We start from the raw sequence: 21,587 nt of genomic DNA, 5'->3' as shown, positions 1-21,587 counted from the left end.
TTTTCACTAATGTAGTATCTATTTTTTCTGTGTATTCTCCAAATGTTTGATGTGGGGGTTCGTCCTTTTGTTTTTGTAGTCTGCATATTTGGTTTGGTAAAGTTTAGTCTAGTTCAAGTTTTTCTTGCCGTTGTCCCCCCAAACATTCTTTCAACATTGTTTTCCAACCTAAGTCTGATATTGCCATGTTTCCAAAAGGCCCTATTGTCAAACCCATCTTAAACCTTGCCCAGGCATTGTTCTTGTGACGGTCAAAATAGTTTCCTGTAAGCCTAAGTCCATGTGTTGCTGAGAGAAATGCAAACATGTGGAGTGTGCCAGCTCCCCGTCATGTCCCATCCTGTGTGACTGACAGGCAGACCCCGCGTTGGGCCGCCCCGTGGGGTCCAGGGGCATGAGGCACGCCTTGTGGTTTTGAGCTCTGTGCCTTACACTGCAATTAGCCTTTTCTCTTGGCTCCCCTGGCTCTTTGCCCATCCTGTACAAGAACGTGTAGGCAACATGCACCACACATGCACATAGATAAACTCTTGCAGGAGGTATGCTATAGTCATATGTGGCCTATGATTTCTTTCACTTTCAACTTTCTTTTCTCTCCCTTCTCTTAACAGCCTTTTTTGGCAAGTACCTCAACGAGTACAACGGCAGCTACATTCCTCCTGGGTGGCGCGAATGGGTTGGATTGATCAAAAATTCCCGCTTCTATAATTACACAGTCTGCCGAAATGGTTACAAGGAAAAACACGGTGCTGATTATGCCAAGGTATGTATTGCCATAATTTCTTTTTAAAGGTGTCTATTAACTTGATCACTCATTTGTTTTTGCAGTACGACTTAATATGTAGACTGTGCATGATAGATTGAAGGTTTCGCCGGGTTGCTAAATACAGACAGTAGTCATATCACAATATTATTATCTAGGCTGGCAGCGCTCCTCAACTGGGAATTAGAGGGAATGAGCAGACTCTGCGTGGTGTCTTTGCTCCGTGTCTTTTTATTATGACACATTTCAACAGTTGGATTCTGTAAAATTCTATAAAAGAGCCATCCATCCATTCCATCTTAAAAAACACAGACTAAAATGTTTGCCATTTTGCTGAGTAAGATGGTCTCTCTTGGAAAGCATCCGTCAAGCAGGCAGTCAATTTTCACAGTGGTGTGCATAGCCTCAGGCCTCGCGATGTAGCAAGGTATTAAAGCCATGGGGAATCTTAAGAAGAAGAGCCTGGATCCATGTCAAAAAAGGCCTGTCCGAACGATGCACACGCAAATGTTAACGCTGCTGTTCCCGTGCCAACTTGGACAGTGGCGCAAAGTCACTCTCAGGCCAAAGTGTTTACACTGCAAGGGCTTGGTCAGCATATTATGGCCTGTTAACCAAATGGACACTATTTGCTCTTGACTGTGTAAAACCACAAATCTACTTTTAGAGGACAGGTCTGGGACGAGGGAGTCGCTAAGAGTTACAGAGCGAGATAGACGAGGTAGGCCACAGAGATCGCAGCTGGCCGACCAAAATGCATATGATTTGAAGAGGCATGCGCTCAGATTTTCCAAACGGAGGAGGATGAGTTCACAGAGGTTGACGCCTCAGACCGAGGACTTTTATTTGACATTTTGATTAAGGGTTTGTTCCATTTATTCTATAGACTCCGGATGGCAAATCCACCGTGCCGAGCTCAGTCGGATTTACCAGGTGCCATTGGAATGTGATGCAGAACGACTATAAATAAAATCACTCCTCTGTATGTTTAAATAATTAGTATAGCTGCATTATGTGTCTGTCACTTTCTACGTGCCATTTTCAAAAGGCCAAGTGCAACCTGTTACCTGTTTAAAGGGATTTCCTCATGACACAATCGCTTCCTTTTGACCTGCCAGGACCTTTTGTAGCAGTTGCTCAGATTTTAGGACCCTTGGCATGATTGACTGTAGTACCTTTTGCCATGTGAATACAATCAGCAGCCTATTGCACCAGGCTGTTAAAGCTGGCCCGTCTATAAAGCCTATTAATATAGACAGGATGCATCAGCCAATCCCACGCCTTGACATTTGAGGGAAATCACCTTTTCCCCTTTCATTCAAACGCTGGCACTCCCTTCCGTACGTTGTATGCCAGGCAGCAGCAGAGGCATGCCAGAGCAGCAGGTAGTGTGGCTAATCTACTGGAAACTTCGCTATTATGATTTAAGTCCAGGGTGTGAGCTATTGTATCAATTCTACTCCACCAGAACTTGATAAAACCGCATTTCATCACTTCATTTTGTTGAGCGTAACCTCCCTTCTTTTTATAATATATTGCAGACAAATATGAACAATGCCCTGGGATTTCCCTTTTCTTTTCTCTGCAGTTTTTCGGAATTACCGCAGCCAGTGATCTAAATCCGTATAAGCAGTGAATTGCCTATTGCATTTGGCATTTGTTTATGATGCGTGTCCCTTCCAGTACAACTCTCATATGTATAATGACTTTGGAGTTTGGAATGGCACAAAGCATATGACTATTTGTGGATGGATTGTGATTGTCTTATAATGTGCTGTAATGTGCGACTGAATCATTCACATTGATTCCAAGACTTTTATCTCCCATTGTGTCAAATCCATTGTAATGTGATTGTGTGGAGTTATGTAATTGAAATACTCAGAACTACACAACAATAAACTGGATAAGATGATAAAAGAGGACAGATACAATGGGTAGAGGGGACAGTAGAGGGGGTTGCCGTCATAAAAGCATACCAGCGAAGACACTAGGCCCCGGTCACATCAAACCATGTCACATTGAATAGTGCAGCGAGTCACTGATGGGGCAGCGGTTCATACTCTGTATACACACACACTTGGATTTACTCTCAGGCAGGCTGCCAGCTGTTGACTCGACAGATTGGTACGGCCGTGCACTCAATGGCCCCGGTTCATGGCCACTCTGCCTCTCAATTTATTTGAAAATTACTGGAAGAGGAAAACAACATGTCACAGTGATTGAAAATGTTGCTGTGAATTACTTTATCAATGCTGCTGTTGTGCATTCCCAATAAACAACCATTCACTCGAAGCCATTTTTAGCCGGGGCCCACCTCGTAAAAGTGTTGAAAGTGTTCTTTTCTTTTTGCAGGATTACTTCACAGATTTGATCACCAATGACAGCATCAACTTTTTCCGCATGTCTAAAAGAATCTATCCGCATCGGCCTGTGATGATGGTTATCAGTCACGCTGCCCCCCATGGCCCAGAGGACTCGGCGCCGCAGTATGCCGAGCAGTTCCCCAACGCCTCTCAGCACATGTAAGCTACATTCAGGATCATGTGAAACCACAGAGTCGGCAGGGATCCTCCTGACACATGTTCACTTTCTCATCCACCACTGCTGTTAGACATCCACCTCGACCCATAATGATTTTGTGTATCTAATAACATTAAGCTCACATGCCTTTCTAACCCAGCGATGACAGGCGGCAGGGAAGCTAGCGTGAAATCGGAATGATTTATAGTCTAAGAATAGCAGGGGGAAAACACCCGGGTGATGATTTGGGATTTTCTTAAGAGTTACAGTTATGCCCAGCTGTCCTACCTCAGTTTTCATTACCCTGAAAGAGGCAATAGTTTAATGTTGCTAGTTGCTTAGACGGTTGGCAAATAAACTGGAATAAGTAAATAAATTGAATTGAGGTCCATGTTTATCATCACTAGGCTGTCTTCCCAAATTGACCTTTAAATATTCTGGTGATCATTTGTGTTAGCATTGTATTTAGTTTGTCCAATGCTTTGTAAATAAGCTCACTCTTTGTCTCGCCTGTCCATCTTTCCTCATTCACTATTGGACAGACAGAGGGCTTCCTGACCCAGTCCGTATCAATCAGTAATACCACCAGTGTGCCCATTGCCGTGAGGAATGCATTGTGTGCTTTGGAACACCCTTTGAAACATTAATTTATTTTTAGATTGGAGGGCTGGACTGGTTTCGTTGAGTAAAAGGGCCAGCCCCATTCACTTTGGGGCCGAGGCTTGTCAGTGGTTGCTGTGGCAGCTCGAGTTGTTGTGATGAGTGGGTGTATGTTATGATGCTTGTTGGCAATGCAGCCGTATAAAATATGTGGGAAATTTTCACACATAAATGCCCCAATACAATTTGTTTTATAGCTTTGTTTTGAATAGATTAAAGGGGTTTAGTATCCAGTTACCAAGCTACTTTCTTTGGTTTACATGATGACAAAACTCTGACAGAGACAGCGTGGCAGCGGAGGAGTCGCCTCATAAATCAAAGGGTGTCTGTACTTTGACAGGAACAATAGCAGGGAGCAGGTTTGTTGTTAATGCCATTAACATTCCTGACAGAAGGTATTTTCACTCTGTAGCTTAGATCCTAGTAGCATCTCACTTTCAACACTGTAGATGTGGTTTGTAAGTATCACCTTTGCTGAATTAGTCTGGCTGTAACATGAAGTTGCTCTAAACCGTGTCTTTAAGCCTCATGGTGTCAATAGAGTTTTCTATGGTCGTGCTTCAGGCTGGGGTGAACAGCGGGCTGTGAGCCGCTATAATCCAGGCCTAATACTCTGGGCCTGTATGTGACAGGTGGCAGGTGTGACCTCACCTATGGACCTGCTCTATTCTTCTGACCTCTGCATTCCTGGTCCCTGCTGCACAGAGCCCCATACCATGGTGGCCCGCTGCCCAGAGACGGGTCCCTTTGTGGAGCTTATTAGACCGCCAAGCTAAGTGGGTGAAGAGTTCACCTCTCACAAAGTGGGACTGAAGAGTTGAGGGCAGAAGGCGGCTCTGTCATATGTGTTGCTTATTGAAGAGGCTGCTTGAGAGAGAAATGATTGTTTGTTCTAAATATGTTCTTATGGTCATTTGACAGATAGTGAGAACCTCTCTGGGTCCCTTGTGACTGTGTACCCCCTCTTGTTATTCCTACATTTCAGATGACCATGACTTATTAGTTTTTGGTCCAGAAGTTGTTGCAAACTTGACTTTGGAACCTATTATTTTCTTAAGCATGTGCCAACCCACAAATGACGGGCCTGTGCCAAGAGCGCAGCGGAGCGGCAGAGTCTCGTCTGTGTGAGAGGAGAGGGAGCCAGAGAGAGAGGTGTCGAAAAATGGCTCCAGCAGTAGCAGCTCAGTATTTGGCCATTTCCTTCAACAAACAGAGCAGCTACTGATGCATGTCAAAATGTTGTGGACCAACATGGCACCTGTTACTCACTGCACAGTGCAGAATGTAGCAAACAGGTGTTTTTGTCGCTTGATACAGGAATAGTGAAGCTGAAACACTGCTATCAATTATGGGGATGTTACTCTGACACTTTTTAAACTTGATTTTTCTTTCCCCAGAACTCCAAGCTACAACTACGCCCCAAATATGGACAAACACTGGATTATGCAGTACACCGGCCCCATGAAGCCAATCCACATGGAGTTCACAAACTTCCTTCACCGTAAACGGTTACAGACACTATTGTCTGTAGACGATTCCGTGCAAAAAGTTAGTCTTTTAACAAAATGAGAAAAACGCGAAAATGCTACTTGTACTAATCATGTTATCCCTCTTTTAGGTTTATGAGATGTTACACGAAACTGGAGAGCTTGAAAATACGTACATCATCTATACAGCCGATCATGGGTACCATATAGGACAGTTTGGCCTGGTCAAGGGAAAATCAATGCCTTATGACTTTGACATCCGCGTGCCATTTTTCCTTCGAGGGCCCAACATAGAAGCAGGCGCTGTGTACGTTTTTGCAAAGTTATATATCGATGTATTTGGTGACCAAGGAGATGCCAAACAGAGCTTGTATAGCACCATTTTTACATTTAATTAAGTATGTTCTTTTCTGTGCATGCGCTTCATCAGAAACCCCCACTTGGTTCTGAACATTGACTTGGCCCCCACTATCCTCCACATCGCCGGACTGGACACCCCTCCAGACATGGACGGAAAGTCTATCCTCAAGCTGCTAGAGCAGGACCGCTCTGGGAACAGGTCTGTGAGGCTGTCAGGGCAATGGACATTATTTACTGTAATTACACTGCATGCGAATTGCGGGCATACAACACGGCCCATTCTCAATTATTGTGCAAAAGGAAATTTCCATTGCCAATGATTAATTTAGCTGCAGTTGAGTAGTGCAGTGTGTTCAAGGTCTGTTTTATTAAATTACAAGTTTAAAATCAGCCAAGAGATGTTTTGAATATGCCTCAAGACTTGAAAAAGGTAGAAAAGAACAAGGCACATTTTGTACATTCATGAGGTAAAACAAAGTAAAACTAAAAACTAAAATAATAATTTAGATCCCGGTACTACTGTACTACTAATTCTGTACAATACAAGTCATTATTTAGCCGCAGATGATCAGTTCCGTATAATGTAATGTACGCTAGATCCAGGTGTAGCTGTGTTCTGGGCATTTTACTGATGAGAATTGTGCCCAGTTTATAGGCTTTATGCTTTTTGTTTTCCCAGATTTAAACCAAACCGGAAACCTAAAGTCTGGCGGGACACATTCCTTGTGGAGCGGGGGTAAGCTTTTTTCATTTCTGCTCCACAGACAAATCCATGTCATTTTAGCTCACTGTGGGTCTAACCTGACCAAACATGCAACTGGGCCCAAAAATGAGCAGCCAAAAAGGCTCTGTCTCCTTTCTGCCGGGTTTCCAGCATTTCAGACCTCTTTGTGTTATCTGATAGACACTTCCTGACCACAGCTGACTAAGAACGGGGCTACAGTGGAAGAGGTTAAAATACTCTCCCAAAATTATACATCCCATGCAGATTGAAAAACTGATTAAAGCGCTGTTGACGCATTACTAACAATTTTGTTTGATCATTTCCAATACAAACAAACTTAATCTTGCATTGATTAAATCTTTGCAACCAATCTCAACTTGGCCTCCCAAGCAATGTAGTATCTTTCATCTATTTATCCTTTGCAGGGTCAATACATTGCCATTTCATTACAGTTTAATACAAAGTCAGGATGTGGAGTTGGTTTTAGTTACTTTGCATATTTCTGCTGATTACATTCTGGTACATTCATTTTCTTTCTTTCCTAATTGTTTCCTTTTTTTTCCCAAACTCGCACATTAAAAGGATGAAAGATGACCTCGCCTTAAGCGCCCTTTGCTTTGTCTGACAATACCAATCGATGTTCTTGTTTGTGACAGTAAATTATACAAGTAGAGTTAGGCGTTGGCATCTAGTGGTTCATCCCAATCTAACTCGAAAAACGTTATGCTCATCATTGGCCTGTCATGTTGCATTTAATAACAACAGCAAATGTGTTTCGTGCGTATGATTATGCACGTCGTCTCGTACAACCCTACACTGCCAGGGTCTTAGAGAATATACTTCATTGCAACAGAAAGCAGCCATCAGGGAGTGACAACTGTTACCTTATAATCCCTGGCTTAAGCCCTCAGACTCCAGCCCAGCAACCGGTGTGTGAGCATTGGCCACCATCCCCTCTGGAGCCTCGTGGTAAACAACTCTGGACAAGACAACAAGCGTAGTCTTAAATGGCTTGTTTTTTCACTTTGTCAACGTCATTTCGAGCTAAGAGTCCTGCTGGCAGAGCTAACACTTAAGCCAGGAACAGGGAGGGAGTTTGGCATTGTTGAAGTGTAGTCTGGCCAGGCCTGGTGGCGGTGGCACATGGGAAGGCGACAGAGGACCACGATTATGCCAAGCTGGGGTCAAAAAAAACCTGGCCGAAAGCAGAGTGCTGGAGCCAGACACTCGTATATGCCATATTACAGATGAAGCTTTTAAGATGGGGGAAAAAACCCTTAAACGCATAACTTGTTCTCAAGTAGAAGTCCAACAAATGTATGATTTGTGTGTCTACCACCATCACTATAGCTGCTTTTCAATAACTGCTGCTATTAGATTTAAACTTTTATTAGATGAAGACCACATTCACTTTTGAACACGCACCACACGAGAATTGGGACTGAAACTTAACTTAATTTTATTAAACTAGATTAGACCAGAACTAGAACCGGACTCAACTGGGCTCAAACCAAGCCCAACTGGGAATGCAGTCAGAATTGGAATAAAATAGCATATTTATATTTCCCTTTTGAATAAATAAATACTTCAATAAATAAACTACTGCTTAGACGAACAATTTTCTATGCTGCATTTGTTGCATAATCTAATATGATCCAATTGTTTTTTTTGTGCAGTAAGATCTTGAGGAAGAAGGATGACTCATTAAACACTCAGCACACCAACAGCCTGCCCAAATACAAGAAGGTCCGAGAGACGTGCCAGCAGGCTGAGTTCCAGACGCCATGCGAGCAGCCCGGACAGGTAAAGCAAACACACGCCCTAAAACAATCACATGATTTTATATCTTCAAACGGTCGTGGAACAAAAAGGTCCTCCTCCCTCGCTCCCATCAGTGCCTTTCCTTTCTACAGTAACGCCTCGTGACCTTAGAGCATGTTACAGCTGATACCGCTTGAACTTTTACTCCGCCGCCGCAAACAGCCATTTACAGAACATCACTTGGCTCATAATTGGAGCCTTTAGCGCCATTTTGCGGTTCAGTCACATTTTGTACTGCTCTTTAATCTTGGCCCATTAATTTGCTGGCAGACCCACGACCCAGGGCACAGCCTTGGAGCCCACAGTCCAGAACAATACAAACGAAAACACTGCAAGGGCAAGGTAGTGAGCTTTCTGTTGCTTACTAATCTAATCCAGACCAATTTCAGAGTTGCCTCAATGTGCATTTCGTAGAAGATTGAAGAATGACGTCTTTATAAAGAATGTCTGCCCGTGGCGCCACACGTGAAGTCGGAGCACCTGTGGAAGGGATGTGTAGAAATGGTGTAATTCAGCTCAACATTATGATGTAGATGCCTAATGCATCAATTACACCAAGTCACAAGTGGCTGGTCTGACATGATTTAACATGGCCTCCCAGTAAGCACCCTAAAAGGCATTAAAGCTGAGAAAATGGCCCTGTGTGCAGCTGCTTGGCCTTTATTGTTTCCTCTGCCTGTCTGTCCCAGTGCAGCACTTGTCTCTGTCTACAACGCCATATTCAACTACGACGAGGATGTTTTCAAAGGAATAAAGATGACACGAGCAATAAACTCCAGAGAAAACCATATGATTTGGTTAAAAGTGATTTGCTTTTATACTGACCACAAAATTGTGGCTTGGACACCTTCTTAAGAAGGCCTTGTGCCCCAGTGTACTTTGGGTATTTGAAGTTTGACCACATGATAATGAAGCTGTAGCGGAGTTTCAGACTGGAATACAACCCCATTGTCTCACCTGCGCAATCTCCGCCCTGCTCAGCTTTGATGGGCTCAGCAGCTGTCAATCACAGCTCAGCCTACCTCCTCTCTATTCAGCAGTTTGGATCATGCAGCCCTCCTCCACCCCAGCACCCCTTTTCACACAGAACCACCTATACAAACATATATACTTCTAGGTTTTTTTTTCACCTCCACCAGTGTCGTATCCTGCTCTGCACCTCCCGGGCATCATCACCATCGTTCCCTAAGGGTCTAGTGGGAGATTTACAATGGAACGACAAATATCCCTGACTCTGATACTGCAAATGGCTCAATTCTAGTGTTTTAAAACTCTGAGCAAAAAGGTGTATTGGTCATCCAGCCTAGTTGATAACTACTAATATTTACTAAATGATTATCTAAATTAGAATAACAGAAATGGTAATAAAGCAAACAGACAAAACTTTATGCCTGTACTTCCTTTTAGCTGTATAACCTCTCTGTTAGACACCTGTTCAAACGCGATAAAGATATGAGCCCACCAAATGAAACCTGATCAACATTATGGAGTTTTTTTTTGTTCCAACCCTTGCCTCAGATCTGTACTTCTTTCTGCAGATGTCTTTCTTCAATTTCTACAAAACATTACCGTCTTCAGCCCCTCCACTCTGCACGGAGATCAGCTTTGAAAGCGATCTAGGAGGGATTTAGAAGTGTGCGTGGCAGTGTAATGTTTTTGTCTGCTGACGCACTTGGCCCGTGTGGGAAAGGGCTTTCTGCACGGACCTAAAGCAGAGAAATAGAGTAAATAAAGATACCACATGACATGGTATTTTTATCTTATTTATTTCACCGGCTGCTTTGACCTTTTGTTTTTAGTACACCATCTCTGTACTTTCTATGACTATATTTATATTCAAAAATGCCGTTTGAAGTAATCAGAGCAATATTTGCATAAGATGACTTTTTGTAATTGCTTGACAACAAAATAATTAAAAAAAATAGAGATTTACATGATCCATTGCTTCTAATTTATGTCGTAAAAAGGTGCTTAAAAGACCAGCCATACTTTGCTTTTGTTAAATGTGTTTTTGTTTGTTGATAGAAATGGCACTGTGTGGAGGAAATCACGGGGAAGTGGCGCATCCAGAAGTGTAAAGGAGGCGGCGTGAAGGAGGGCCCCAGGAAGAGGGCCCGCAGCCTGAAGCCTCGCAGCAGCAACAACGACCAGAGAGAGCGGGGCTGTGAGTGCGACCCTGCCCAGCTCAAGCCAACACGAGCCGACCGCCGCTCACACAGGCAGTTCTCCTCAGGCCACCGTGAGTCACTTTTCTTAGACTGATTTGTATTTCATTTGACTCTTGTACATGAACAAATATACTACCACACTTAATCATCCAGTTATTACTATAGATGATTAGGTCAGTATTAATTAAACTAAATGAACAGTGCACATTTGAACACAGTAATTTTTGCCTTTAGCTGCCGTACTTGCTACTTCCCCTTATCTCTATTATTTAATACTATAAATTAATAATAAATAAACTTTGACACTAAAACCTGTATGCATATGACACTTAAAATATGATTGTCTTTTCTTCTCAAAATAACAAAACTATAGGAATAGCTTGTATTAATTGTTTTAACTATATAAACTAGACAATGCTGTTTTATTGTTTTATTTGTGGTCTCATGCCCTCTAGTGGATGTGTGAAAAACCGCAGCCGAGTCCAGTGATCAATAATTACTTCCTCGCGTCCCTTTTTAATTGCAGGTTTCCGCCCTCGGTTTGTCCACACCCGTCCTGCCAGGTCCCTCTCAGTTGAATTCGAAGGTCAGATTTATGACGTGGACCTCCAGGCAGACGACCAGTCAGCCGTCCGGCGCAGGGTCATCTCAAAACGCCATTACAACCCCGAAGACGCAGCCCTGGGAACAGACGACGGCTCAGAGGAGATGCTGGCGGACGACACCAACGCTGTAGGATACCCCAACTCAGTCAGAGTCACTCACAAGTAAGAGGCCGTTTACAGAAGCACCCCTTTCCAGTCAAGTGTATCGTCACTATTTATGACACCGTTTTACTCTTTCTAGGTGCTTTATCTTAATGAACGACTCCATCCATTGTGAACGTGAAATCTACCAGTCTTCTAAAGCTTGGAAGGACCATAAGACTTATGTTGACCAAGAGGTTAGTATAGCAAATGATTCAATTTCTCAGCTAATTCAGTTAAAAGACTCATACATACCTGTAAATGCATCAGTATACAGTATATGGTGTCACTCTCCATTAGTATATATACGAACATTGTGATGTGTGTATTATTTAGTTCAAGTTCTTAAGGATTCAACAATTTACTGCCATGTACCTTACAACGTTTGAGACAATTGTCATAATTTAAGCATGTGGAGAGTTAACTACCCACTGTTTAAACTTTCAAACAATGTAAAAATTTAAGAAATTATCCATAAATTCAAGTCGTAATGGCTGTGCTGGTTTGTGCCTGTTGTTTCCTTTACCGTCGCTTGTATTTGTAAGTCCCTCACCATTGTCGACATGCATTTATTGCTCCAAAGTAATAATTGTGCTTGATGTAAAATGTCTGAAGAGGCAAAAGAAAGCTCCTTGTGTTATGCTGATAATGAGTGCTCTTTGTCACACTGCTTTTTGGGCATAAGTGACATATTCTATACGTATATTACATGCATGTAAGTTGTTACTATGTCTGCATGATCTTTAGAATGATCTTACATTGATGTTCCATGTTAAAAGAAAAAAAAAACTCAGCTCTGTACACTTGGTTGTATCTTTTTTTCCTTCATGTGTGCGTGCTGTTAGTGGGATGAAGTGTTTTACAAAGATGCTATGCTTATGGCCATTAAAGGCTTAAACTTGGAAACTGACGTAGCGTTCCCTCTTGTATCTTCTCCAGATCGAGGCGCTCCAGGACAAGATCAAAAACCTGCGTGAAGTGAGGGGTCATCTGAAGAGGACGCGGCCTGACTGGTGCGACTGCGGCAAGAAGAGGTTTGTGCTCTACACTTTGGCAAAGAAATACTTCTGCCTTTAGGCTTCAATGCTCATCTTTCTGTTTATAAAAGCATTTATTTTAGCAAAGGCTTCAGAAACAAGGAGAAATTGAAGAAGAGAAAAAATCAACTCCACCCATTTAAGTGAGTTGGTGCACTTGTTCGTCCTGTGTAGTGCCATCTGCCATATTAATAATCCATCATAATAAACCCCATAACAAACAAATCACATTTTACCTATTTGTTTTGAAAATATTCTTTGTGATTGTGCTTACATCACTCCTCATAACCTGCCATGTGACCACCGCTGCATGAGCATATCTGTTTTTGGATTAAAAAAAAAAAAAAAAAAACTCTAAAAGGAGCATGAAGTAACTGCGAATGTGCATGTGGCATAACTGAAGTTCATTTCCCAAACAGTGTTATCATCGTGCCGTGTGGAAGATGTGTATTGAACCAGACTACGAGTGGCTGCCATGTCATTGAATTTGAATATCACTGGAAGTTCTTCCCAATCTCATCCACTGCTGCTGTTATTCATATGTGTGATTTTAACATGTATCTGTCCTCCAGGGAAGCGGCTCATGAGGTAGACGCCAGGGTGCAGTTGTACAATGAGATCCGGAGACGCAAGAAGGAGAGGAAAGAGAAGAAGAGGCTGAAAAAGGGAGATGACTGTAGCCTGCCTGGACTCACCTGCTTCACACATAACAATGAGCACTGGCAGACCGCGCCCTTTTGGACCAGTAAGTGACAGTTAAGTTGAGGTAATTCATTAGTCTGTCTGGCAATGGTATAGAAAACATTCACACTTGTTTTATGAAAACAATAAAAGAAAGACGGTTGATATAGTTCTGTTCATTCCTAGTGGGAGGATTCTGTGCTTGCACCAGCTCCAATAACAACACTTATTGGTGCCTACGAACCATCAACGAAACTCACAACACTCTGTTCTGTGAGTTCTTCACTGGCTTCCTGGAATATTTTGACCTCAACAGTGACCCATACCAGGTGGGTGAACATGTGCCCGTGCCTCTTTACCTCTGTCCATCTGTGTTCTGCTGTAAAATGAACAACACACCTCATTAAAGTCAATGTCTAGTTTGTAATTTGAAAGGCATGCTGCATGGCAGCAAAAGCAAAAAACCGACCCATCTGTTTAGTGGAGGGTCTAATAGTCTGTCATTTTGTCTTGCAGCTGACCAATGCAGTATATAATGTGGACAGGGATGTACTGAACAGTCTCCATGCTCAGCTGATGGAGATGAGGAGTTGTCAAGGGCACAAACAGTGTAACCCACGTCCTAAAGGCTTGGATACAGGTAAATGAAACGGAATGTGTTTTTTATAAACACATGTTTTGTGATGTATGGTTCTGTGGGATTAGAACACCAGCCACGACTGAAACCAATCCAACACACCAAAATATGTTACATTTAATCGGAGCCCACGTGATACTATAATGTGAAGAATTTGTGTCAGTCTGGCTGGTGTTTGTTTGCCTCTTTTGCATGCTGCATGTGAATGGGGACCATCCACTCAATTATATTTCACTGTTTCAGATGGAGCTTGAATCATCACAGTGTGACTTGTTTGAATGTGAATGACATAATCACACATCTTTTTTACCAGGCCTTTGTGTCCTCCTGGAGTCTGTCTCATCCACATGCATTCACTTTTCTTTTTCTTAATACCATCAGATCTCCTTATGCCATTATAGAAGCTTTCTTTATTCATATTAATATTGAAAGGTTTCTGTCATTTCATTAGAACATTCAGGCCTCACCTCTGTAATCTGCTGTAGGATTTGATGGGATGAACACATGGAAGGGGCTGTGCCTTAAAGTCATGACTTTGCCATTAGATGTGCTTAATAAGTGATACCACAATGACTTACATCAGCCACAACATTTATGTGCGGTACTGGCCGCACTGATATGTCCCCAGGATAAAACTCCACGTCTGTAATTAGGATCTGCAGACTGAAGCAGGGAGATGCCTGGCTGCACTGTAAAAACAGATTGTGTTTCAGGGTTGGCACGCAGCACTTGTCATTAGCATGCCAACACTTTTCACATAACAACCCAAATCTCTTAGGCTGCCCTTGAATGGCTGTGATGCCAAACCAATAAAATTGCTCTTGTGGTTCCATCGGCTGATGTTTGAGTTGGAAGAGATGATTATTAAAAAGTAAAATTGAGTGAAATGGATCTAGCAGTTTCATGCATCTATTTGTGGAGTGTGACTACAAAAGCCATTATCACCCGTCTGGAGCGTGTTGAACCCCTACGTTCTCGCATCGTTTTTCAAGTTTCTTTCTCCTCACTTATGACTTTTGAAATAACTGCATCATTTGTCTTTAGACGTAGCCATGGCAGTGCATGAAGAGACTCCAGTGTGAATGATCTGTCTCCCTCACATATCTGTTCCAATCAAAGCGTGTAACAAATCATTGATTTTATTTTTCTGATCAGGAGGTAAAGATGGAGGAAGCTATGAGCCACACAGGTATCCACTCTTTTTGTTTGTCTTTAACACCTGCATGGGCTCAATTGCCTCTTTTCCACTAATCTGCCTCTGAAGCGTGGGCCTTGCTCTGCGGCTGCATGTTGGGTTGTGCTAACGATCATTAACCGTCATTGTTCCATGCAGTTTCCTTGTCCCCTCTGTGCACTCAGTCTTCCTCTTATGCTGCCAGTCAAATTCAACACAGCGAAGCCTTTCAAGCCGTGGTTTTGGCTTGACGCCCATGATAAAATATTAAGCAAGAGCTAAAATAGAATGGCCCAACCGACTGCGTAAGAAAAGTAGATTGTCGAGTTCATGCGTCTGAGAGAGTCAGACACGTGCACATCATCACATTCATGCATGATATCAGGGGATTCATGTCTGAACTAAAGGAATAGTGTGGTGGGCTACATTCATGAACTCCTTTTAAAACCGAAAGTGGACTTTAATGGACGTGTGTGGGTGTGGCCCGCTCCCATTATTTCACAAATACATGGTGCTCCATCTTCATCCACTGTCCATCTTCATCCACTGTCCATCGGTCATCAAACTGTCATTACATTAGATGTGGTGTTAGATCTGACAGTAGAGTTGCTGTGACGTCTCTCACTGACCTGTGTTTCTGGCCCTGCTCACCAGGCAGCAGCAGCACCGGCAGTGGTCAAAGAGGAGACCAAGCCTCTCCTTTCTGTGAGTCCTCAAGCCTCTGTTCTCAGGGAAAGAGCCTCTAGTTCACAAAAAAGCACTTTGTCCAACTGTGATTTTGGCTTTGACTATTTGCCACGTTTATGTTTGACTTCCTGGGTACCCCATCTGCACTTCGTGTTGCTTCTTGTTTGCAGTCATTTTATTTTTTGTTACAGGTGATTTTCTTTCAGTCGACGCCAGGCCTTTCATTAACTTTGTGCAGCACATGTCTTTGGAGTCTTTTTTTGAAATGCAAACTGCTTAAACGGCATGTGTTGACTAGTTGTGGCTGTGGTTTTATGCTTTGGGTAATAATGCTGCTCTAAATTTATCTGTGTTGCTTAAGCTGATGCTGGATTAGTGAGAACAAGAAGCTTGCACTGCTGCATGCTGTGAATAAACAGAAAACATTTCTACTCAGATACTCACACAAGTCTCTGTTTTTGGCAGAACACAGCCCTTATGGGACGGACGACAGGGTTAAGCTCCCCAACCTGACGGATGAGGAGGTGAACTGGCAGGGACTGGAGGACCTTTACAGCATCAACGACAGCCTTTATGAACCCAGGCCTGACTATAACCCCAGTCTGGACAACTGGGCCAACTATGAGAAGGACGTAGACTATATGTTTGCACTGCTACTTGATTTAAACAAACACAACCAAACTCAAATACTTGACGACTCCACCCTGCCAGAGCTGGGCTCCGGGGCCGGGGGAGGACTAGATGAGGGCAGTGGAGCTCTTTGGCCAGGATTTATCCCTGAGGTCCAGATAACGACCCTAACCCCTGGTACAACACTACCAGCTGCACAAGGCCCTGTCCCTGTACAGGACGGTTCACTGGGGGTGAATGAGCTGCCAGAGCGCAGACATGCCGGCCCTTCTTCCATTGTTAAATCAGCGGCTGTGCATAGCGCCCCCGTGTGGGTGCAGCTGGAGGAGATTGAGCCAGAGGAGGACTTCAGTGGGAATGGACTGACAGAGTTAGAGACCAGACACGACCACCTGCTGCGCACACACAACAGCCTGCAGCTGCAGCCCCGGGCCCCAGCCCCAGGCCTGCGCCTGGAGGACGAGGAGGACATCTTCCAGGCGCAAGGATATCTCCCCTTTTCCCCTCCGACTGTAGGGCCTGCAGTGAAGGCCAGCGTCCGTGATCCTCACAGCGCCCCCTCTGGACAGACTAGTGCTCCTCACAGCGCCCCCTCTGGACACACGAGTGCTCCTCACAGCGCCCCCTCTGGACAGACTAGTGCTCCTCACAGCGCCCCCTCTGGACACACGAGTGCTCCTCACAGCGCCCCCTCTGGACACACGAGTGCTCCTCACAGCGCCCCCTCTGGACACACGAGTGCTCCTCACAGCGCACCCTCTGGACACGCGAGTGCTCCTCACAGCGCCCCCTCTGGACACGCGAGTGCTCCTCACAGCGCCCCCTCTGGACACGCGAGTGCTCCTCACAGCGCCCCCTCTGGACAGACTAGTGCTCCTCACAGCGCCCCCTCTGGACAGACTAGTGCTCCTCACAGCGCCCCCTCTGGACACACGAGTGCTCCCCACAGCGCCCCCTCTGGACAGACTAGTGCTCCTCACAGCGCCCCCTCTGGACACACGAGTGCTCCCCACAGCGCCCCCTCTGGACAGACTAGTGCTCCTCACAGCGCCCCCTCTGGACAGACTAGTGCTCCTCACAGCGCCCCCTCTGGACAGACTAGTGCTCCCCACAGCGCCCCCTCTGGACAGACTAGTGCTCCCCACAGCGCCCCCTCTGGACAGACTAGTGCTCCCCACAGCGCCCCCTCTGGACAGACTAGTGCTCCCCACAGCGCCCCCTCTGGACAGACTAGTGCTCCTCACAGCGCCCCCTCTGGACAGACTAGTGCTCCCCACAGCGCCCCCTCTGGACAGACTAGTGCTCCCCACAGCGCCCCCTCTGGACAGACTAGTGCTCCTCACAGCGCCCCCTCTGGACACACGAGTGCTCCCCACAGCGCCCCCTCTGGACACACGAGTGCTCCCCACAGCGCCCCCTCTGGACAGACTAGTGTTCTGCATACCGTTGGGGCTGTTCTCACTGTGGACTTTGAGGGCAGTGGCTCGTCCCCGCAGCCCTCTGTTCAGACTCTCTGAGGGAACGATGGAGACAGACCCCGAGATGAGCTTGCCAAAGGCGAGTGATGCCACCTCAATAAGAGTTGTATATTAAGTATTAAAGTTATTGTTTATTTTTTTACAGGTGCCTACATATTAGTAAAACAGTGTTATGTTTTCAAATATATATTTAGAAAAGAAAGCCTTAATGCAGCTAAAGCGAGGATTGGGATATAAGAGGATTAATTCCATCTGAAAACACCTTGTTTAATGTGTTTGAGTGCTGGGACTTGTGACTTCAGAATGCTTCAGTGGGACAGTCCAGTCCTCGGTCTGCTCTGTTACAGAGGGACCGCTCCAGTGGCTTTGAGAAAACATCGCCCCCAAATGCACTTTTCCACAAACTCCACTGTTTGTGTCTTTGACATATTGTCCAGTGTAAATTCAGATTTTATGAAATATTTTATTTCTACTGACTACTTTTTAAAGCTATAGCAAGTTACATTTCTAAAAAGGTTACAGAATAAACAGACATAGTAACTATTTTTTTTATTTACCGGTAAGTCATTTTAACCCTTTGAAACAAAACAAATGATAACATGCCTTTGACTTTGTGAGTTCATAATCTTGGATAATCATAAAGTTCTATAGGTATCATAATATGCTTCATGTACCAGCAGGTCAGTTCAGAGAACTGCATTACGTAAGCTTTTAATTTGCATGTTGGAGCGCTATTTCACTATAACACAAGTCAGTTTCACCACCGCACCAGTTTGATTTGCAGAGTTTGCACATTGGTCACATTCACAGCAGGTTTTAGTATTGACCATTAATTTTCACATTGGGTCACATGGGAGTGGTTTGTTATGTAACTTTTTTGGAAATGCCACCAGATCTTCGTGTGTGAGCTTTGTAGTGCTTGATAATCCAGTGTAGTGTTGCAAAGGACCCATTCAGTTCACATGCAAATATACTGAACTTGTGTGTAACACCAACATATGACCTTTGTTTCAATCGGCGCACATGTGCCATCTGGTTAAGAGGCTTTACAGAAACATAAGCTGTCTGGAAACTATGTGTTCAAAAGTCATGAAGCTGAAATAAACCTTTGCAACCTCTAGATGTCCCGTCACTTCCTCCACATGTTCCTGTTTAGGCTTGTGACAGGATTCTTTGTGACTAGGCAACATACACACAGAATTTAACATGCAAGATGTGAATTCTAAACAGAAGTTGATGTGTTTAAAAAAAGACAACTCTCTTTGGGTTGTTTTCATTTAATGACAAATATCAAGTATTCAAGGCATTTGTAAACCAAATGTTCACAAACATCAATTCGGTTTCTGCTCCTGAGGAACACTAAGTGATAAAAGCTTGACTTAAGATTACAGCTCGAGTCCATGGAATTCACGACTCCGTCCCAAACTCATCGCTCAGTAGCAGTTCAGGCGTTTGAAGAGGAGTGTGCAGATTTCTGGGCATTTACACGTTCTGCATCGGGTCATGAGGGCTAATTCTCTACTCCTCTTAGTGCTCCTTAACCACCATCAGAAGGTCAGAATTGCCTCAGAAGAGCTTAAAGCGCAATGACCTCCGTTAATTGTTTGATTTAAGAACCAATCTCATCTCTGTGGGGTAGTTGAACTTGATCTTTCACGTTAAATATCAAATCAAATCAATTTATTTTTGTGATGTTGCCCCCTCTAAACCCTGTACCTACATATTTGAGCTTTTAGGACAGATGTTAAGTTAAAATGTGATTTAATGAAGACAAAAGAGGAGTAGAGAATCATTACAAATGCAGGTCTCCATGTCAAATCGTCTTTGGACTGAAAAATACATTGGAAGTGTCCCTGACCCTTTACCCATTGTAAATACTGTTCAGGCACAAGACTTTTTTTTTTTCTTTTTTTTTTAAAGATTTTAGGTAATTTCCTTCTACAATGTCATGGATTAGTTCATAAATATGCTTCTACCTATGTGAACTCTAAAATATGTCTCATTGTCAGTATGTACAACAATCACATGTGAATATATCGTTTGAGGTACTGAGATGACAATACTATTAAACTATCAACCAATGCCACTTGAAACACTATGGTCTTGGTCGAGAAAATTTAAAGTTATCACTGCATTGATTTAACTAAACACAAATCATAAAATTCTTTCATCAGACTTTCCTCACAACTCATTCATCAAAATAATACTACTAAGGTAACACACTCCTCTTTATAAAATCAAAAGATGGATTGGATCAAATGTGATCCATGGTGTAAAATGAACAGTTACATTACATTGCAAACTAATATACTCTGCCCCCAGGCCAAGAAATAAATAAATGCCATCTTTTGTTCAGTCTTTGGAGTGCTAAATTTAGTGCAGTGATCACTTAATACACATTTGAAGTTACAGTAGGTCTCGACAACAGCAACATTCACCTGCCTTCACACAATCATGGCTCTGTCCACTAGAGGGCACCAAATACTCGTGAACAGAGAGCCAGTACTGGGCTGCTGATAATAGGGGTTTCCTTTGTTTACATGCTTGCAGTACTTTAAAAGCCTAGACTACATGAGAACTACTATGTACATCTGATGACCATTGTAATGACTCGAATACAATACAATGGCAAAATAATGCAACAGTTCCACTGATACGAGGGCCATTTTCTCTTTTTGCGTTTTCTGTTTCAAGTGAAATCCTGTGTTGTGGACAGTAGCTTCAGCACATGGTCAGAGACGAGACGCATAAACCTGTTTATTTGGCTAATATCTAGAATGGGGAGATGTCGTCTAACATGGTACCACAGCGGCTTCTTGGTGTTAGCTACATACATGTCAAGGCAAAGTTACTCCAAACAGAAGCCCAGGGCAACAAAGCAAAAGCTGTCGCTCAGCTGAGAGGACAGTGACTGGCTCCTGTGCTAGCTTTTAACCTGGCAGCTAGCACACAACTGAACTGGCCCAGACAGCCTGAGAGGCACTGTTACGAAAAAGACTCAAAAGTAATGTAGAAAGTGATAATCAGACTGACAAGAGAGTGTGTTCAAAGGAGGACTGTACTTACAGGCTCATGATAACATGTACATGAGTCAGAGAAGGAGCTGTACACGGTTTGCATAGTACAGATTGTGCTTTGGAGGCTGTGGTGATGCCTGTACAGAATAATGCCCTGCCTTTGAACAGTAGCACCTGGAGTATGTCCGCCGCCTCTGTCATGTAGCTGATGATATGCTCTCAGTTCTAATGGACAGCCCTTATAGTGGTCATGAGGGCGTGAGAGGAGCGCCCCCTGGTGCCTGATCAGTCTAGATGAAGGCACATGTCACTGAGTTTCAGACGTGGGCGGAGCCTCTGTAGTGATGGGGTAGAAAGATAGGCGGGGTTATTGCTTTGAGGGCGTTACCGGGGCAGCTGAGGCTGCTGTGGCCGCGGTTCAGCAGCAGAGCGGCTGGTGGCTCAGCCCGAGGCGGGATGAAGACTGGGCAGGAGCGTGTGCGGGCGTGGCTCTTCTGCCCCCCTGCGTGGCAGATCAGTTCACTCACAGTGCCCAGAGGAGGCAGGTGCTGGCGCCAGCGCTCGGCCCGCTCCTCCTTGTGCTTTATGGAGTACCACGTGAGGAAGATGAAAACGAAGCCAACAAACTTGAGGCTGGCAGCCAGGCCGAAATACACAAAGCGGAAAGAGGTGACGTCATACTCCCAGCACGAGCCGTGCACGCCACAGTCCTGCTGCCACAGCATGCACGTTGTGTCGATCACTGCCCCAAAGTAGATGGGCGTCGGGATATAGGCTGCAACATGAGAACACAATGATCAACACAGAATTCCCTTCTATTGCTTGTAGCATGACACGTTGTCACATTTTTACACAACTCCTTTAAATACAAATTCTACTTTTCCCATTTTACAACTGCAAAACATATTTAGTTCCATGGCTTGACCACTTGGTGGCACAATTTTGCTAAATAGTATAATAAAATAATTTAAATTCTTTAACTTTAACTAGCAACAAC

General features: G+C 44.0%; 2 protein-coding genes across 5 annotated transcripts in view; one reads left to right on the top strand and one right to left on the bottom strand.

Annotated features, from left to right (window-relative positions):
- The window catches only part of sulf1 (sulfatase 1), a 29,796-nt gene extending 11,105 nt beyond the window's left edge, over positions 1-18,691 (top strand). Inside the window, exons 4-21 of one of the 4 annotated variants that reach the window (XM_072450763.1) lie at positions 612-763; positions 3,116-3,285; positions 5,341-5,491; positions 5,562-5,737; positions 5,861-5,989; positions 6,470-6,526; positions 8,191-8,317; positions 10,361-10,574; positions 11,030-11,270; positions 11,350-11,446; positions 12,189-12,283; positions 12,358-12,429; positions 12,859-13,031; positions 13,154-13,296; positions 13,484-13,607; positions 14,760-14,793; positions 15,433-15,483; positions 15,931-16,241. In XM_072450763.1, the coding sequence (XP_072306864.1) occupies positions 612-763; positions 3,116-3,285; positions 5,341-5,491; positions 5,562-5,737; positions 5,861-5,989; positions 6,470-6,526; positions 8,191-8,317; positions 10,361-10,574; positions 11,030-11,270; positions 11,350-11,446; positions 12,189-12,283; positions 12,358-12,429; positions 12,859-13,031; positions 13,154-13,296; positions 13,484-13,607; positions 14,760-14,793; positions 15,433-15,483; positions 15,931-15,964 (2,240 nt within the window). In that variant the 3' untranslated portion in view covers positions 15,965-16,241. Of the gene's footprint in view, positions 1-611; positions 764-3,115; positions 3,286-5,340; positions 5,492-5,561; positions 5,738-5,860; positions 5,990-6,469; positions 6,527-8,190; positions 8,318-10,360; positions 10,575-11,029; positions 11,271-11,349; positions 11,447-12,188; positions 12,284-12,357; positions 12,430-12,858; positions 13,032-13,153; positions 13,297-13,483; positions 13,608-14,759; positions 14,794-15,432; positions 15,484-15,930 lie in introns of all 4 variants that reach the window. The other 3 variants (XM_072450764.1, XM_072450761.1, XM_072450762.1) reach the window with 3 other exon arrangements.
- A 143-nt stretch (positions 18,692-18,834) lies between these two features.
- Positions 18,835-21,587, bottom strand: part of slco5a1 (solute carrier organic anion transporter family member 5A1) — a 34,177-nt gene continuing 31,424 nt past the window's right edge. The window contains exon 9 of the mRNA XM_072450760.1: positions 18,835-21,365. Within this exon, the coding sequence (XP_072306861.1) occupies positions 20,908-21,365 (458 nt within the window). The 3' untranslated portion in view covers positions 18,835-20,907. The remainder of the gene's footprint in view (positions 21,366-21,587) is intronic.

Source organism: Eucyclogobius newberryi, unplaced genomic scaffold (genome assembly GCF_026437365.1).
Source record: "Eucyclogobius newberryi isolate DKJ021-1_F unplaced genomic scaffold, fEucNew1.0.hap1 SCAF_18, whole genome shotgun sequence".
Classification (NCBI taxonomy): domain Eukaryota; kingdom Metazoa; phylum Chordata; class Actinopteri; order Gobiiformes; family Gobiidae; genus Eucyclogobius; species Eucyclogobius newberryi.
Note: the sequence above shows the minus strand (reverse complement) of the source record. Positions and strands in the feature narration are given on the sequence as shown.